We start from the raw sequence: 18409 nt of genomic DNA on the forward strand, positions 1-18409 counted from the left end.
ATTTCTGCCAATGCAGTTTAGGATTGCAGTTGCCTTTTTTGAAGCTAGAGCACATTATTGGCTCACGTTCAGCTTGTGATCCATGAAAACACAGAGAGTCCATTCTATTCTGCTCTGGTCAAATAAGATTTGAAGTACTGAGTCCAGTTCCAGACACCCATTTCAGAAGGACAGTGACAGGAACAAATTCCGAAGAATGCTGTGAAGCCCTACAAGGAATCGTTGAAGGTCCTGAGTGTTTAGCCTGCCAAATAATTGACCAAGGGGAGATGTGATAGAGAGCTGTGTTCAGAGAGCTGAAGGGTTGTTATCCAGAGGAGGGAATGGTTATTCTCTATTGCCCCAGAGGGTAGGACCAGGACCAAAGGGTTGAAAGTACAAAGAAGGAGGTTCAGGTTAGACATGAGGAATTTCCCGACTGTATGAGCTGACAGCCAGTGGATCGGGCTATGTCAGCTCTTTGAGATAGGCCAGACTTGGAAACCAAAGTTATGAACACTAAAACTACTCTTATTATAGGGTTACAGTAACAGAATCGTGCAAGTCTGAAAGCACCTCCCCCTCCCTGTTCTTTATCTACTAGAGAACCAGGGAGGGTCAAGTCTAAGACATTTTCTCAAATTTCATTTCTGCTTTGGACTCAGATTTCTCTTATCTGACCGCTGCCTTGGTTGCAGCTCTTCCTCCTGTTCCTTAAGGTTATTCTCACAGCCCATTACAGGCCGCTATGTGAAGTCTCCTTTCTCGGAAATCTTCAGAGGTTGGATGGTCACCCGACCTCTAAAGTACCTTTTGATTCCCTGTTACTCTTAATAAATCCATTCTGGCTCCTGACAAGAAATGCATTGTTCTCTGTATCCTCACAAATTGACTGCTTATAACCTGTTTCAGAATTTTGCTTGGTAACATCTGTAGCTACTCAGATCCTTTTTTTTCCTTTCCCTTTTTGAAAATAAGAGAATATTTGCCTTCTTCAATCCTCTGGCACTACAGCAGTCTTCCATGACTTCTCAAAGATGACAGAAAAGGCGCTGAGATGATATCCATAATGTCTTTCAAATCTTTTGGATGTAATTGCTTTGGAGGCTTAAACTAGATTACGGTAGCCATCTCTACTTTCCTTGGGTTGCTACTGCTTTGTACAGTATGTTGTTCTGTTGAAGTCCTGCAATTCTCCTTTGGGAGAAGGTTGAAGCAAAGTAAGAGCGAGATCCCCTCATCATCTTCCCTTAACAATGGACCTCCCCCATCCTTTCTCTTCCTTTTACTACTGGCATAACTCCACAATGCTTTTTTGTTGCTTTTAGCGATGATGATGATTTATGATGATTTAATAAATGGCTGCCACTCCAGAAGACTCTGGATGGCTTACAATATCCAAAAAATAATAAAAAACAGTTAAAAACTGTTTACCAGCCTCCGGCTGCTGCTGCTTAATGCCAGGTCAGTTAAAAACAAGGCCCCCTCATATGCAACTTGATCACTGAGGAGGGGGCAGACCTGGCATGTATCACCGAGACCTGGCTGGGACCCGAGGTGGGGGTGCCCCTCTCGGAAATGTGGCCAGATGGGTTTACGGTGTGGCACCAGCCAAGATGCCAGGGCAGGGGAGGAGGGGTGGCTGTTGTCATCCAAAAGTCTCTGGTGGCCTTCAGGGGCATTGCTCCACAAGTTTCTGGCTGTGAGACACTGTTTCTTAGGTTGGGTTCCCACGAACAGTTGGGAGTGCTGCTACTGTACCAGCCTCCCTGTTACGTGGCAGCCTCCCTGCCTGAGCTGCTGGAGGCCATCTCGGGGCTGGCAGTGGAGTTCCCCAGGCTTATGGTTCTGGAGGACTTCAACCTGCCATCCCTGGGACGGGCCTCGGAGGCAGCTCGGGAGTTCATGGCTACCGTGGCAGCCATGGGCCTGTCTCAAATTGTGTGGGACCCAACCTGAGACAGTGGCCGCATGCCAGATTTAGTTTCCTTGTCTGAGCAATGGCAAAGTGATCTGAGGGGAGATATACAGCTTTCCCCACTGTCATGGTCAGATCATGTCCTGGTGACCCTGAGTTTCTCCTATGCCACCCCCCTCCGCAGGGAGGCAGGACCCATGCGATTGGTCCGCCCCCAGCGCGTGATGGACCCGTCAGCATTCCAGAGGGAGCTGGGGAGCATTCCCGTGGATCTGCTGCATGGTCCAGCGGAGGTCTTGGCTGCTGCTTGGAATAGGGAAGCAGCTGGGGCCTTGGACAGGATCATGCCTATGCGACCTCTCTTGCCACATTGGCCCCGACACTCCCCGCGGTTTACGGAGGAGTTGAGGGTGCTGAAGAGGGCCAAGATGTCTAGAGCACCGCTGGAGGAAGACACAGACCGAATCTGACCGAACACATGTTAGAGCCGCCATTAAGGCCTACATTGTGGCAATAAGAGCGGCGAAGCACCAATACTTCTCCTCCCTTATCGCGTCCCAGCGGCCCTGTCTGGGATCACTAGATCCCTCCTCGGTAAAGGGGATCTGGAGATTCATTTGCAGGGCCACATGGAGGAATTCTCAGAGCTCCTGCAGGATAAAATCACAGATTCATTCCAAGTTAGACTCTGAGTGTGGTGCGGGGTCTGGGGAGATACCAGGGGATCATTCTTGCCCAGTTATCTGGGAACGGTTTGATCCTATTGTTCCTGAGGAAGTGGACAGGATGCTCCAGACTGTGAGGGCCACCACTTGTCATCTGGACCCATGTCCCTCCTGGCTGGTGAAAGCAGCTTGGGAGGTAACATGCGGTTGGATCCAGGCGATAGTTAATACATCCTTGCAGGAGGGAGTGTTTCCAGCGCCCTTTAAAGAGGCGTTGGTGCACCCTCTCCTCAAGAAGCCCTCTCTGGATCCTACCATACTGGACAATTTTCGTCCAGTCTCCCACCTCCCCTTTTTGGGGAAAGTGGTTGAGAAAGTAGTGGCATCACAGCTCCAAAGGGTTCTGGAAGAAACGGATTATCTGGACCCTTATCAGTCAGGTTTCAGGCCCGGTTATGGAACGGAAACGGCATTGGTCGCACTTATGGATGATCTCTGGCAGGAGCAGGATGGTGGAACTGTGACCATCCTTGCTGTCCTTGATCTCTCAGCGGCGTTCGATACCGTCGACCACGGTATCCTATTGGGACGGCTCAGGGATATGGGGGTGGGCGGCACAGTCTTGTGCTGGTTCTCCTCCTTTCTTTGGGGCCGATCCCAATCAGTGGTGATAGGGAGCGAGAGGTCCCATCCTCGGCCCCTCTTCTGTGGGGTGCCGCAGGGCTCGGTTCTCTCTCCGCTCCTTTTCAGCATCTACATGAAACTGCTGGGTGACATCATCCGTCATCATGGGATGAGGTATCATCAGTATGCTGATGATACGCAGCTATACATCTCCATCCCTGGTGAAGTAAGTGATGCCGTGACTGCCCTTTCTCGGTGCCTGGAGGCTGTAAGGGTCTGGATGGGGAACAACAGGCTTCGGCTGAACCCTGGTAAGATGGAGTGGCTGTGGGTTAATGGCTCCTCTGTATCCGGGACGTTGTCATCGTTGGTCCTGGATGGGGTAGCACTGCCCCAGACAGACCCAGTGCATAATTTGGGGGTCCTCCTGGACTCACGGCTCCTGCTCAAAGAGCAGGTGGCAGCCGTGGCCAGGAGGGCTTTCGCACAGCTCTGGGTTGTGCACCAGTTACGCCCTTTCCTGGATTGGGATGCCCTTCAAACGGTCACTCATGCCCTTGTTATCTCCCAGGTAGACTACTGCAATGCACTCTACATGGGGCTACCCTTGAAGAGTATCCGGAAGCTTCAGCTGGTCCAGAATGCAGCCGCACAAGCTATTTTTGGGGTCTGAAGAAGGACCCTATAACACCATTGCTCCGTGAGCTGCATTGGGTACTGGTTTGCTTCCGGGTCCAATTCAAGGTGTTGGTTATCACCTTTAAAGCCCTACATGGCATGGGGCCAGGCTACCTGAGGGACCGCCTCTCCCCCACTATTTCAACCCGTCCCACCCGATCATACAGGGGGGGGCATGCTCCGGACCCCCTCGGCAAAAGAACTCTGACTAGCAGGGTCCAGAAGGCGGGCCTTCTCTGCTGTAGCCCCTGCCCTTTGGAACATCTTGCCCCCGGAGGTGAGACAGGCCCCCTCACTCCCGGTCTTTCAGAGGAGCTTGAAGACCTGGCTCTGCCACCTGGCCTGGGGTGGGGAGGGAGGTCATCAGATACGGGGTTGGCTAGCCCCCTAGAGGCCTGGTGTTGCTTCCATTGGCCTCTTGAATTTTTCCTTTTCCTTTTATTCTTTGTAAATGTGTCCTCTTTAAATTTTAACTGTATATTTATTTATTGTTTTAACATGTTGTAAGCCGCCCAGAGTCCCCCATTGGGGGGAAATGGGCAGGGACAAGTTTAATAAATAAATAGATAAATAAATAAAAACACATAAAACAAGACAAAACCAACCATACCAATAAAAACACGATAGAGCTCCACAAGCACATGACCCCCAGGCCTGGGTTTTAAGGGCCTTCCAGAATCCTAGCAGAGCAGGCGCCACTCATATCTCTGGGAGGATGCTGTTCCAGATGGCAGGGGCAGTGACAGAGACGACATTTACTTACTTACTTATAACCAAGTCTTCTGTTCTTTAGCCTTTCTAACTTACTTTCTGTAGATATTTGCTACCTCTGGATATACAGGAAGCATTATACGGGTAATTACATCCATCTCTCATTTCCCATAATGTGGTTTCCTAAGCTACCTAGAATCCCCCCCCACCTCAAATATAATTTTTAAAAAATAAGTTACCTTTTGTGCTCCCTTTGATCTGAGAACTTTTGTCCAAGAAAGTCTGCTATGGTTATTTAGCTTGTTGAAATTGGCTATGCTGAAATCTAGGGTGCAGGTATGGCTATGCTCTAAGTCCAATTTTTCTTTCTGTAGTATCTTGAACATCAAGGTGGTATGGTAACTTCTGCCAAAAATCCCACTGTTTTTACCTCTTCATCCAGTAAATCCCTGTTGTTTGGGATCAGATCTAGGATAGCCAATTCCTTCTTTCTTCTACAACCATTTGGAAAATGAAACAGCATAATCACCGAGGACTTTTTGGAATCTTGCAGTCTTGGCCAAGTTGGATTTCCAATGAATATCCAAGTAGATAAAGTCTCCCATTATTACTTTTTATCTCTTCCCCTTGAGAGTTCTGGTCCACCAGGAAGAAATTATCAAGATCTTATACCTGGGTCAACAGTCTTTAGCGCTTCCCCACAATAATATCTCATTTCTCCTTCTTTGAAGTCTTACCTGCATTGATTGATTGATTGTTTGGATTTGTAGGCCACCCCATTCCAAATGACCCTGAGCAGTTTTACCAAATTAACATGACCATAATGATTTTGGACTTCATTCTCAACTTTCTAGATCTCAATACATGCCTGCATGCCCTTCCCATGTAATGCCTCTCCCTCCTCCTCCTCCTCCTCCTCCTCCTCCTCCTCCTCCTCCTCCTCCTCCTCCTTTATCTGGCTTATTCTTTTTTAATAAGGAATTCCTTTTAACTTTTTTCTTTGCATTTATTTATTTATTTATTTATTTATTAGATTTATATGCTGCCCATCTCCCCCATAGGCATTCCACCTATGAGATTCATCCCACCAGCTTTCAGTAGTGCCTGCTGAATTATATTCATTTTCCTGCATTAAAATTTCTAGTTCTTGTTTTTCTCCATGTTTGTGTATTTGTGCAGAGACATTGGGATCCTCGAGTCACAGAACGTGATCTATTCCTTCCTATATTTCTGTGCTCATTATTGGGAGCCACCACCTTCTTTACACCTTCTTAGTTGCGCTGCTTTCCAAGCTCTGCTCTCCCTCTCTCCCTCTCCCACCTCTCAGTCAGGATGGCACAGCACCCTCCCAACACATTTGTCCCATTTCTTGTGAGGTGCCCTCCATCCCTTACCAGCAGTCTCATCTTGGAAATGCCTCCATTATCCAAAGCGTTCCATTGGTTCCATCTGTGCAGCCCGTTTATTGTCTCCAGAACCCTCTCTCTGGCCATGTCCGCCTCCTTCTTTACTCCTCCTCCAGGGTAGTCCCCATGTTCCCGGCTCCTTCACTCGCTTGCCCAACACTTCCTAGCACCTTGTGGGATGTTTCAGCCTATGTCTGGCTAGGCCATTTCTTCCAGGATAGATCAGCCAGAAGGGGTATTTGCCAGTGGCTTAAGGAGCCTTGGCAGTCTTTCCATCATATCCCAGAGGTGTGTCCCAAGAAGGCCACACCCTTCTCAGACTATTACTTTTTATAGAGACAGATAGGTACCAATACATCAATTTGATATGCAGATGTTAAGAAATGAGTAGAGTAGAGAATTAGAGGTTCCTATATTGTCTAGACAATGGGAAAGTATTTTAATTTTTAACTTCTATAGCAAGAATGTCAATGGACCTCAAATTACAATTTATACAACAAAAAATAATATTTAGAACTTATGAGACTCCATTAAATTTATATAGAAAAGAATTGTCAAAAATAGCATTTTTGTTGGAGATGTAATAAGGATAATGCTTCTTTAAAACACATATTTCTACAGTGTCCTATAGTTACCAAGTTTTGGGAGAAAGCAGTGGACTATATAAATATGATTGTGCGACAAAAGCTAAAATTTTCAGAGGATAATATTCTTTTGAACTATATACCTAGTACATGGAACTTGACAATCGGATTGGATTCTTAAAATAGATAAAATGGATTCTTCATGCCATTAGGACTAAATGCAATGTATAAACAGCATGGCTATACCTGACACCCAGAGCAGAGTGCCTCCTTGCTAATATGATGTTGCATGCCTTACTTTTATTAGCATACATGTCATTAAACCATGATATGGGTTTGGTTGGTTTACATTGTCTGGTTGTCAGGTTCCATGTACTGGATAGATTTAATAAAATCAGTACAAATACGGAATTGATATTCCTTAAATGAATGGGTAACCAAATTTTCACCTACTGGCATCCGTTCTGATTTGGACCAGTTAATAGAGTATCCTGCTGTTTTCCTAAAGGCATCTATCATTGCATCAACGCTGGAACAGTAGTGTGAGGTTTAGAAATAAACCAGAGAATGTCATCTGCAGAGGAAACCAATCTGTGTTCAGCTCTCCCTGTGTCGTCTAATAGCACAAGCCAAGGGTTCCACGCAGAGATTAAAAAGCAAGGGTGAGAGTGGACATACTCGCCTAGTTCCTCTAAATAGTGGGAGAGTAGCAGAGAACATGCCATGAACCTTCACCTTGGATGTGGGCGACTCATGTAACATCTTAATCCATTTTATGAATTCCAAAGGAAATCTGAATCTGTTTAGCACGGCAAACATGTACTGTTTATATATTTTGACAAAGGCTTTTTCAGCATCTAATGATAAAATTACAGATTGATCTACCTAGGTTAGTTGTAGATTTAATAGCAAACTCCACAACTGACTCCCATATGAAAGGGCCAGGTTCTGCACTGTGATTTCACATTGTAATTTTTGTTATATTTTTCATCATTCTGATTTGCAATGGCCAAGGAGAAGAGCCATTTATTCAGTGTTTATATTTTTCTGTTTCTGGAAGCATAGTGTACAATGGTTATATTGATTTGTTATTGATGAGTTTGTTTTTACCCTGGCTGCAGTCTATATGTGCATTGTCATTTCTTATTTTTTATTTTTTATGCTGTTTTTTAAATATTGTTAGCCACCCAGAGTCATGAATTTGAGTTGGGCAGCCATATAAATTGAAATAATAAATAAAATAAATATTGGTCTAGATGGACTTGTGGTTAGTAGCTTTTATATTTCCATATAAATCCTCTGAGCTGAATCTGGAGTAGGAATCGTATAAATTCCAATTCCAACTTGTTGTTTTCAGCTTATCACAGAGAGTGAACCATTGTAGAGATGGGAGAAACTAAAATATGTTATTGCACCTGTATTTTCTAAGCTCACATTTTATTCTCTTATATAGCAATTTATAAAACCTGGAAACATATACCTGTAATGGCATAACAGAAATAAAAAAAATTAAACTTAAAACTGAATTTAAAACTATTAAGCCATAACCCATGGCTTACAAATAGTAATGGTTGAGTTCATACATAAGGTGAAGCTGGAAAAAACAAATCTTTTGATACAGTTTGGTATGGAAACCCATATAAAGTCTGGCTTTGCTCAATCTTATTCTTTATTTCCTATATTGGAAATAAAAGCAAGCCATATGAACTAATTGTATGTAAGAACTTCTGTCACTGATTTATCTGGCCTTGGAAACGTTCTTTCAGTCATTAATGTGAGAAGGATGTAAAGAGGATGTGTGAGAGGGATGTGGCAGCATAGCTGGAGTTTTGTCCCTTTTTCATAGAAACTCTAAATTCATTTGATTTCTGCTGTTTTAACAACTTACATTTAGAATGCAGCTGGACTTTATGACACCTGCATTTTGCCGACTGTCCTAGCTTTCAGTCTATCTGGGGACTTGATTCCCTTTTCAACTTCTGGTGTCCTTAAAGCTCAGGAATGATGTACTGGAGATATTCCTGATCCACATATGCTGATAAGTTAACAGAGGCCATATTTTGGGTCCCTGCCATTACCTTATAATCCTTTCCTTTAAGAAAGCGTCTTGTACTTTGCTTTTATAATGCTTGGTGTTTGTTTTTAATTCTGCTGAGTGCCTTTATATTACTTCTTTATATTCTTTATTTTCTCATTTTTACTTTTGTTGAAAGGCAGGTATAAATTGAATGAATAAATAAATAAAATTCTCTCTTTCAGGATTTCTAGATAACTTGAAAAAACTGCTTCTAGATGAAGATAGCACTGTGCGACAAAAAACTACAGAGGTCTTATATATAATGGCAACACATAGCATTGGCAGGTAGGTATTTCTTAAAAATGCTATTTAAAAGGTTGGGGGAAAAAGTGAAGCGATTCTACCCTACATTACAGTTTCCAGATTCTGGAAAGATAAATTTAATATGTTCCAAATTTTAGGACGAATTTTGTAGAACATGGAGTCATCCCAGCACTGGCACAGCTTTTGAACGATCCTGTTGATATCTGTCGGTGGAACATGCATTATGCACTGAAACTAGTAGCAGAAACACCTACAGGTCAGGAATTAAACTTCAGATTAATTATTATACAAAGACTTAATCACTTCAATCTTTGATCTCAGCTGTCTTTCAAATCATATTTTATAAGTGTGCATGTGTGCGTGAGATTGACCCTAGTATTTACGCTGGTGCCCATTTCTGCAAGTCACATGCAAAATCATACAGCATTACGAGCAAGCATTTGGACCTTCCCAGTTCCTATCTCTTTAGGGTAGGAGGAACAGATTGGCACTGCAGCTTAGAAACCCTGCTGGATCTGCCTCCTCCGAAGCATGTAGTTTGACTTTCCTGCTTGAGGCATTTGGAGCTAATTATATGGCTGTCGTGCTTCAGTGCTTATGAGACTGAATGTGTAAAGATGCAAAGAAAAGAACACAGGCTATCAGATGGAAGCAGGCGTGAAGGAATAGCAACAACCCTCATCCCTGCTGAAAATTCAGTTTTGTTAAGTGGCCTAGTTGCATGTTCTGTGGAACTGGGGTCTGGGGACACAAATCACAATAGCCCCTAACGTGGCTTCTTTGATTTTGTTAGTGTGTTGTGTGAATCAGCTAATCTTGGTTTATCCTGTGGTTAAACAAAACCTGTGGTTGGCCTGAGGCATGAACCTAATCACTAAATATGAAATATATTAGGAAGCAAATGGGTGCTTATGATGTTTACACTTCTGGCCATTCTAAAAGTGTAAAGGTTTCGGTACCGATTTTTCCTAGGCCTTGGACAACAGATCAGGCAGACATGATCAGATTGGTAACCACTCTTTTCCACTGCTGCTAATTCTTGTTGATCATATAAGTTAAGCCATTTCTGGGTTGAACGCTAGAACTAGTGATTTTTCCCTAGATGTTCTACAGCAGGCTTTTCCAGCCAGTACCTCCTGATGTGTTGAAACTGCAATTCCTAGCATTCCTAGCCAGAAGGGCCATATTGGCTGTGAATTCTGACAGTTGCCATTCCAGCATATCTGGAGACCAACAGAGTCCTGTGCTATGATTTCTACTAACTGCAACCACCAAGTAGTATGTTTATTCTTCATTTCAACTTCTTTTCAGGTACACAGTAGCTTGGCTCTGGCTTAACACCCCTATTTGTTCATTTCTATAGCAGGATATATAGCAGTGATCTTAATTTTAGATGTTTGCAATTTAATGGATCTAGGAGAGGATCTACAGTCATTGTTTGGATTCAAACAACATGGTAAACTAAGCTAAAATATGGTTGGATACTCTATAGCTCACTGAGTTATGGGAACCTTGCCTCTGTCTTAGCAAGCTACTTGAATCAGGCCATAATACTAAGCTACCATATGGTTTGTTTGGATATAGCATGTTGTATACCCACTCCTCGCTTAGCGACTACCTCAGTTAGCGACCATTTGCAAATACAGATAGTCCTCAGCATACGATAGCAATGGGGCTGGAATCGCTGTTGCTAAGAGATGTGCTCATAAAGTACAACATCACATTACCACGCCACTTAACAACAGCAATTCCAACAGTCCCAGTTGCCATCACTAAGCAAAGACCTGATGTGAGCACGACTTCCAACTTTCTGCTGGCTTCCCCACTGATTTTGGTTGTGGGATGCTGGCAGGAGACGTCAGAAATCACAGTCATGTGACCACGGGTTGCTGCAACATAATTGTGAGCTGGGTGCCAAACACCCAGATCACAATCATGTGACCACAGGGATGCTGCAACAATCAGAACTCTGAGGACCGGTCGTAAGTAGTACTCATTCAGTGCTGTCATAATTTTGAATGGGTCGCTGAACAAATGGTTGTAAGTCAAGGACTATCTGTACGATGGTAATAAAAAATTCATTTTCCGATCAATGCATTCATTTATGACTAAATTTTGTGTGCTTGAAAACAACGCACGCCAGAGTGAGCGTAACACTGGCGTAGCTGTATGAGAGAATTTTAGCTGAATGAGATGGCAGCAACCAATGATCTTTGCAGCAGCTGTCTCTCTCAGTCACGTTCACTTAGTGACCATTTGCTTAACAACCTGGTTGTTGGAATGGAACTTGGTCACTACATGAGGAGTGGGTGTATAAGGAATTGAGGTTTTTTTATTAATGTTTTTGTGAACCCAGCCATTCAGTGCAATTTTTAATCAACTGAGACTAAGACAAGGGATATTGATTTCTACAGATGCAGCTAGATCTCAGAAGGGAATGGTGAATATTGGACGTAAAGATACGTTGCTGATTACTTGTTTGTGCACTGTTTGCCCATATTTTGGGAATGGGTGTTTGTGGGAGAGAAAGGCTGTTATGTTGCAATCCAGTTGGTTTCCAGGATGGAGGTTCAAAGCACAGATTACTGTAAGTTCTAAGTGCTTAACCTGGCCCTGGGTTCTGACCCAGATGTTACAAGAATGCTGTTACTTGGGTGAAGGTGGGCAGGGCAAGGCAAGGAGGGCTTCTGCTGTGAGCAGAGAGCAGACAAGGCCGCATTGTCCCGCTCCTCAAAGGCTCAATAAGCCTGCATCAACATCCCAAGCTTAAATTCATCACGTAAGAGTCCTTCCTTTTCTTGAGGCTGACGGCAAAATGATCCAGTTCTCGGTGCTCTCATTTAAGTGTGTTCATCCATCCATCACATGTTTTTGTGGGGTAAATTTTGGAATGAATGCAGTGGACTTCAGAATAAAAGCTATTGTTTGCCATTATGTGAGTGAAAATTCAGCTTCACAATTTTGTCTGTACTGAAGGGTTATTTTACAGGCCTACAGTATGAAGTACTGAATTTGTCTATTAGGGTTATACCTAAGGTATTAGGGTATAACTATTAGGGTAAATGTTTCCAAAAAAACCCAGACTGTGACATCTGCGCTCCGTTGCATTTGCTTACCATTCAGTTAGTTGAATCGTTGTTGTTCTTACTTGTTCTTCCTCTTTTCCTTTTTCCTCTATTATTTATTTAGATCTATATGCTTTTTGCATCTATTACTATGTAAAGTGTTTTATATACTAATAATACTATATATGTCCATCATGGCTATTTAAGAAACACATTTAATATATCAGTAAGTATAATTGTCTGTTGACCAAGTCAGAGTATCACAGATTGTTCTTCGAAATGTCTTCTTAAAGAACAATTCCCTGATAGCTCATTCATCCAGGAGGCCATCTGGGCCACTGTTACCAGTTCCAATGAAAACTAACCCAACCCTATTACCTGCTCTGGGAACTCTAATCCCTTCCCAGGTTACCAGATCAGGAATTATGTACAAATACTCTCTGAAGAGGACTGTCTTGAAGACAGGTACTCTTTGTGAGGGGCCAGCCCATGCATTGTGTTCTGGCCTGGAACTAATTTGGTAGGAATGCACAATACCCCGATCTGAATACCTCTGTGTGGGAAGCCTCTGTGCCGGGCAATGCATGTTGGATTTCTGATTTGGCTAGATACCTTATTGGTCTGTTTTTGCCTCCACTGGTTTTTCCATCAACGGGATATGAAAAATCTTCTCTCACTGCTCCTGCCAGCCAGTACTCTCCCCAGTTTCTCCCACAGGTCAGCCACCATTCTGTTGTCCCTAAGCATGTTTCAGCCTTAAAAAGGGGTTTCCTCTTGTTGGGTTTATTTAGTCTAGACTTTTGATACTCCCAGAGTTTAGGGCTTCCCCAAGCCTGCTGATGCCTCCCATTGCACTTGGGATTGATACAGCTTTGACTACATATAGCCTGCATCAATTCTCTCCATGAAAGTGCCCCAAATTTGTGGGGTTCTACAGCATCCCCTCCTTCCCCCAAGAGATACTCAGCATTCCTGTCTTCACTGGTTAACTCCCACCATCTGCTACTGTAGGCTCATCCATTTGCCAGGCGACCACTGGGAAGTTGCACTCCTATGCTCTCAGGAGGACCAAGAGAGCAAGGGAAAGACTAATCTGCCCCCCAAATTGGTCAGAATCATTTTCAGGAAAGTGCTTGACTGCTGTTATAAGAACTCAAGGGTAGCCTTGCTGGATCTGACTAAAAGTTTCATGTACAACCTGCTGCTCTTACTGGAGGCCTAAAGTGCAGCCTGCTTTATTCCAGACCACATAAAAATTCCAGTACATTGTGGATGCTCTTAAAAAACTGGCTGCCATAGGAGAGAAGCCCTATTCACAAAGTGGCTGCTATGGTGGACATGGCTACTCAGCAAAATATCTATGGAATTTTCCCTACCTCCTCAGCTGGTTTTTACCTTTTCTAATGTAGGCATGGTTCCAAAGAAAATCCTCGGTGTCATTTTAATTGTTTAAATGGTTATGGAGGCTATGTGTAGGTATTCTTGCAAAGACATCCTTGTAAAGATGATGCTCACGGTTGGTGCTTTGCTTTGCTTCTTGCTTTTAAAATAACACAAATTAAAAAAAAAAAAAGAATCAGATGGAGCATTGAACAGAAGGGTTTATGGGTGTTGGTGACCTTTGCTGCTTTATTTGCAGAGTGATTAATCAATTCTAAAATCCCATCTATATTTTTCACTAGTTCAGGGTGATGGATTGCAAAAAGTTCTTGAAGGTTTTAGCATTTTTTCAATAATACCTTTTATGACTAGAGAGTAAAATTACAGATCTGTCCCAGCTGCTAGAGCAGTTGCTATTTTCTGGCTTAGTTTCTTTCTGGGCAACAGTACCATTGCTGATTACGTTGCATTTTTCATGCTGTTGTTTGCGAAGCCAAATCCTATTTCCTTGCTTATTTAGTGCACTGAGATTAGAGCAGCCTAATCTGTTCAAGAAACTGTACAATGAACTTAATTATTTTTAACTCTAGAAGATTTTTAAAAAGCTACTACCACCATCTCACACCTATCTGAATTGTGAATTACAACACCATAATGCACAAAATAATAGCTGGAGAAAAAAAGGTAATTTACTTGACAGATGTCCATACCCCAGTATAAATCTAAACACAAATGGTTAGCTTGAGTTCTGCTACGTTTAGCATTCTTGTAATATTTTCAGAGCACAGGCTCTGGTGTTAATTCTGCAATCATTGTAAAAAGTAATGAAGGTGGAAAGGCAAATATATGGTTAACATCTTTATTCCAGTTTTGCAGAGCTAACCTAGAATTTGCTGCAACTTGTAGAACAGGTTTAACCCATTATATATGATCAACAACTCTCTGTCATAAAAACTTCATTCCAAAATGTACTCTGAAACATATCCCACGAGTTTCAGGCAGACCACATTTCCAAGCAAAGCAGCTTGGAAATTAGCTTTGTTTTTCTCTCCTTCCAGCCACTTTGCAGTTAGCACCAACCCACACGTTGCCACACAAGGGGACAGATCAGAAGGGGAATATCTTCCCTCTCCAAATCTGTACTGTGACCTGCAAGTTCAGATACCAGCCCCACTAAAGTTACACATCATAGAATCTGATTTTAAATTTTTTTTCCCAATTTGATTCGTACAGTATTTATTTAAAGCATTTATATGGCCACCTGACTGAAACAGTGTGACTCTGGGCAGCATACAACAAAAACAAACAAGGAAAAAAGAAATCAAAGCCATACACCATTGAAAATAACCCAAATGTGCAAAGTGGCAAATTGACAAAACAAACAGCCACCAGGGGACTCCACTCATCTAATCCCAAACACCTGGGGAATGTACTTGGTGACTGGTTTCTAAAGTGACTGTTCTTTCCTCAGAATTCCCAAGATGCACGGCCCGTTCTTTGAATGATAATTCTGGCACGCAGGGCTGGCAAGCGGTGCCGCCTTCTGCCAGGGCTACATCCTGGGAACGAGCTTGCCCCCACAGCAGGGCTGATCCCCTGCAACTGCTTCAGCTCCTTCTGAGCAGAGCATCCCATGCTGCTCTCCTACTGGCTTTGTCCTATGTGGAATAACCATGAAACTCAGCCGGGCGGAATCAGGAAGCTTAAAAGCAACAGGGAGCACACCACAGACCAGTTAGGACCATTCAGAGTATTTATTTTCTTAAAGTGGACAGCCTGTAACATTATTCATTGTTTCTGCTAAATTTTTCTTAAAGCCCTTGGCTGTGAATTCCCACTAATGTTCATACAACTGGGAAACAGAGGGAAGAGAAAAGAGGCAAGTGTGTGAGAGAAAGAAAGGATGAGTGCATGTATGTGCTTTACAATTCTTGAATACATATTTACACATTTAGCTTACACTGGAATTGGAAAGAAGGCTTTTTGCAAGGGGAGAAGGGGAGAATGAGTTGCGTGACCGCTGGCCACATGCCCCAGGTGAGATTTTCCAGTGAAGACACAACAGCTTCTCTGGCAAACTTAACTATGCATTTGCCAGAGAAAGAGGCCATTCAGCATTATTTTAACACAATGACAGAGAACTGGAAAATGCATCACTTCCATTTCTTTAATTCCACTAAGTTTTAAAAATTTAAATATCAAGACATTTAAATATTGTTCATATCACTCATCTGTTCACCTAATAATTACAGCACATTTTAAAAATAAACACCAAAAAAGACTTAAAAGGCTCTATTGTACAGTTTCATTGGCTCCTGTATTTGGAAAGGCTGTTGCAAATGTTGCCATACTTCTCAGAATTTTCTTGGAGCAAAATAATAAGTCTATCCATTGGCACACACAGAATCCAGACACAAAACAATAATTTAAAAAGAATCCATATACCTCTTATATCTGTACTAAAAAAAAAAAAATCAACCACTCATTAAAGTTACAGAGATTGTGTGAAAGGACACAATTATTTGGCAAAAAAGGATTGAAAAGAAAAACGTTCAATGTATAAAATTCCTCACTGGTAGAACAATGACCATGACTTAGCCTGGTCTTTAGTTTAGTAATTCTACTCATTTCTTACTTCTTGCTGCACAATTTGAAAATCTGAATGATTAAGGTGAGAACTCCCAGAACCATTCTACCACATCAGGCCCTTCAACAGGCAGAATATTTTGCGATACACCATGACATAAAGACAAGGCATGTACCTAGTATTTGCTTAGCATGTTCTGCAAGAAATGTGACTGGGTATATAAGATCTATGTGTGTGTGTGAGATCCACAGGCTAAGTCCCAGGAAGTAGGCAAGAAACACGGTTCTCTGGCCTCTGCTTTAGAAAGGGTGTCACAACACATCCTGCTTTCCCATATGCCAGCTCTGCATTCTTCCCAACAGAAAACTGGTTTCTAGGACAGTAAAGACAATAATCTGTCTCATCACAGATAGAACAGGATAGTTCTACCACTGCAGGAAACGAAATGACACAGAATGAGCCTATGAGGATGGGATGGTGAAAATTTTTCAGTACAGTTCAAAACCACACCATTTGCAGGGAGGTGTGCACACACCAAGACATTTCTTTTTGCGAAAACGTGTGTAGGCAGCCGAAGGGATCTGTGAACATACTTCAGGCTTCTCCCTTCCATAACTGGATCTTCCAAGTGTGCCCTGTTTTTTTCCACTGTGAATGGAGGGATTTGCCTATTTTGCATCACCACGCAAAGCCAGACTCATTTCCTCAGATGATCCTTAGCAAAGACCAATATATTTGAGGTTGTTCTGAATGATGACATCTGTCACCGCATCAAACACAAATTGGATATTACTGGTATCAGTAGCACAAGTGAAATGTGAATAAATCTCCTTGGTCTCCTTGTTGCGATTCAAGTCCTCAAACTGGCGCTGGATATAGACAGCTGCCTCTTCATAAGTATTTTGGCCCTTGTATTCAGGAAAACAGACTGTTAGCGGGATTCGGCGAATTTTTTCTGCCAGAAGATCCTTCTTATTCAGGAAAAGGATGAGGGAGGTGTTGATAAACCAGTTGTTGTTGCAAATGGAGTCAAAAAGGCGAAGGCTCTCTGCCATTCGACTCTGTGAAAAAGGATGTAAGTGTCAGCTAGAACATTAGGCACCCAATACATGCTATGTCCTTTTATTGTCAGCATTGTTAGGGTTAGAAGAAATCAAAGGGTTAGGGTTAGGGTAAATAAAGGGAGGAGTAAATCTAGTTTAAGCCAATACCATTCACTCTATCCCCCTCTATAAACAATTCTTGCTTTCAGCATTCCCATACAAGGCTTATTTAAACTTCTAATCTTTTCCTTTTCAAGGTTCTCACAAACTCCATCCAACCCAACCTTCTCAGTCTTCCCCTTCCTCTCAACCCACGTACTCTCCATTCGTATGCTTGTTTTGCAATTCAGTCCTCATTCATTTTTATATGATGAAACAATTTCAAAATACTTCTTTCAGACTGGTCATTCACATCTGAATTCAGTCCATCTTCATATATCCCCCATTCATTTTGACCCTCTCTCCTCTTGTTTAACCACACACCCTTAAGTATCCCACATCGAATATATTTTTGTTTCTCCTGACATACCCAACTCTTGCTTTCATATATGGTAAACAGACATTTTTGCTTCTTTTGTAATCACTCATTCCTCACAATAGACCATATATTGCACTACTGTTTTACCAGTATTTGCATGTCTTAAAAATGTAGTTCAGTTTATATGGCTGCCTACCTGACATAGAACCTTGGGCAGCAAACAACAAATTAAAATTTGGAATAAAAACATCAACAAAAAATCAAAAAGCTTCACGTTTGGGTCAGCACATACCTCCACCTCCACAACCCCCTGAAAAGCAGGCTGTTTCAATTACCTGGCCCAATGCCTGAGGAAAAATCCAAGTTCTGAAGGCCTTATGGAAGGCCATTGAAGTTTGGGCCATCCAAATCTTGGGGGGTATACTGTCCCCCAGGGCAAACACCATGACAGAGAAGCCATGTTTCCTGAGTTCCATCAAACAACCCTGTTTAATCAACAGGACCGAGCATGCCCCACAGATAACCTGCCTCCGTGCCATTCAGGACTTCATAGGTGACAACCAGCACCTTGAATTGCACCTGGTAGCTGATTGGGAGCTGATCCAGCTCATGAAGTAATGGGGTAACATGAGCATACCAAGGCACACCTACAATTACCTGCACTGCCACATTTTGGACCAGCTGGAATTTCCATGTTTTCAAGGGCAGCCCCATAATTGGATTATCACAATGAACTACTTATGGGGCTGCCCTTGAAGACATGGAAATTGCAGCTGGTAACCAAGGCATGAGTGACTGTGAGCAGGGCCTCCTAGTCCAGGAATGGCATATTTGGCACAGAAGATATAGCTGTGTGAAGACCCTCCTAGTATAGCTGCTACATGTTCTTCCAGCAGAAGCCAAGAATCTGGGAGGACCCATAAGTTGCGGATCACTTCCATCTGGGGCAC

General features: G+C 42.8%; 2 protein-coding genes across 2 annotated transcripts in view; one reads left to right on the top strand and one right to left on the bottom strand.

The window, feature by feature from the left end:
- Window positions 1-18409, top strand: part of RSPH14 (radial spoke head 14 homolog) — a 97723-nt gene that overhangs the window by 1009 nt on the left and 78305 nt on the right. The window contains exons 2-3 of the mRNA XM_088143762.1: window positions 8825-8927; window positions 9044-9162. Of these exons, the coding sequence (XP_087999888.1) occupies window positions 8825-8927; window positions 9044-9162 (222 nt within the window). The remainder of the gene's footprint in view (window positions 1-8824; window positions 8928-9043; window positions 9163-18409) is intronic.
- The window catches only part of GNAZ (G protein subunit alpha z), a 62989-nt gene continuing 59567 nt past the window's right edge, over window positions 14988-18409 (bottom strand). Inside the window, exon 3 of the mRNA XM_088143761.1 lies at window positions 14988-16999. Within this exon, the coding sequence (XP_087999887.1) occupies window positions 16655-16999 (345 nt within the window). The 3' untranslated portion in view covers window positions 14988-16654. The remainder of the gene's footprint in view (window positions 17000-18409) is intronic.

The sequence above is a fragment of the Python bivittatus genome, unplaced genomic scaffold, assembly GCF_059951505.1.
Source record: "Python bivittatus isolate LINGU-HERP-01145 unplaced genomic scaffold, Pbiv_v1 ctg000390_np1212, whole genome shotgun sequence".
Taxonomy (NCBI): Eukaryota; Metazoa; Chordata; class Lepidosauria; order Squamata; family Pythonidae; genus Python; species Python bivittatus.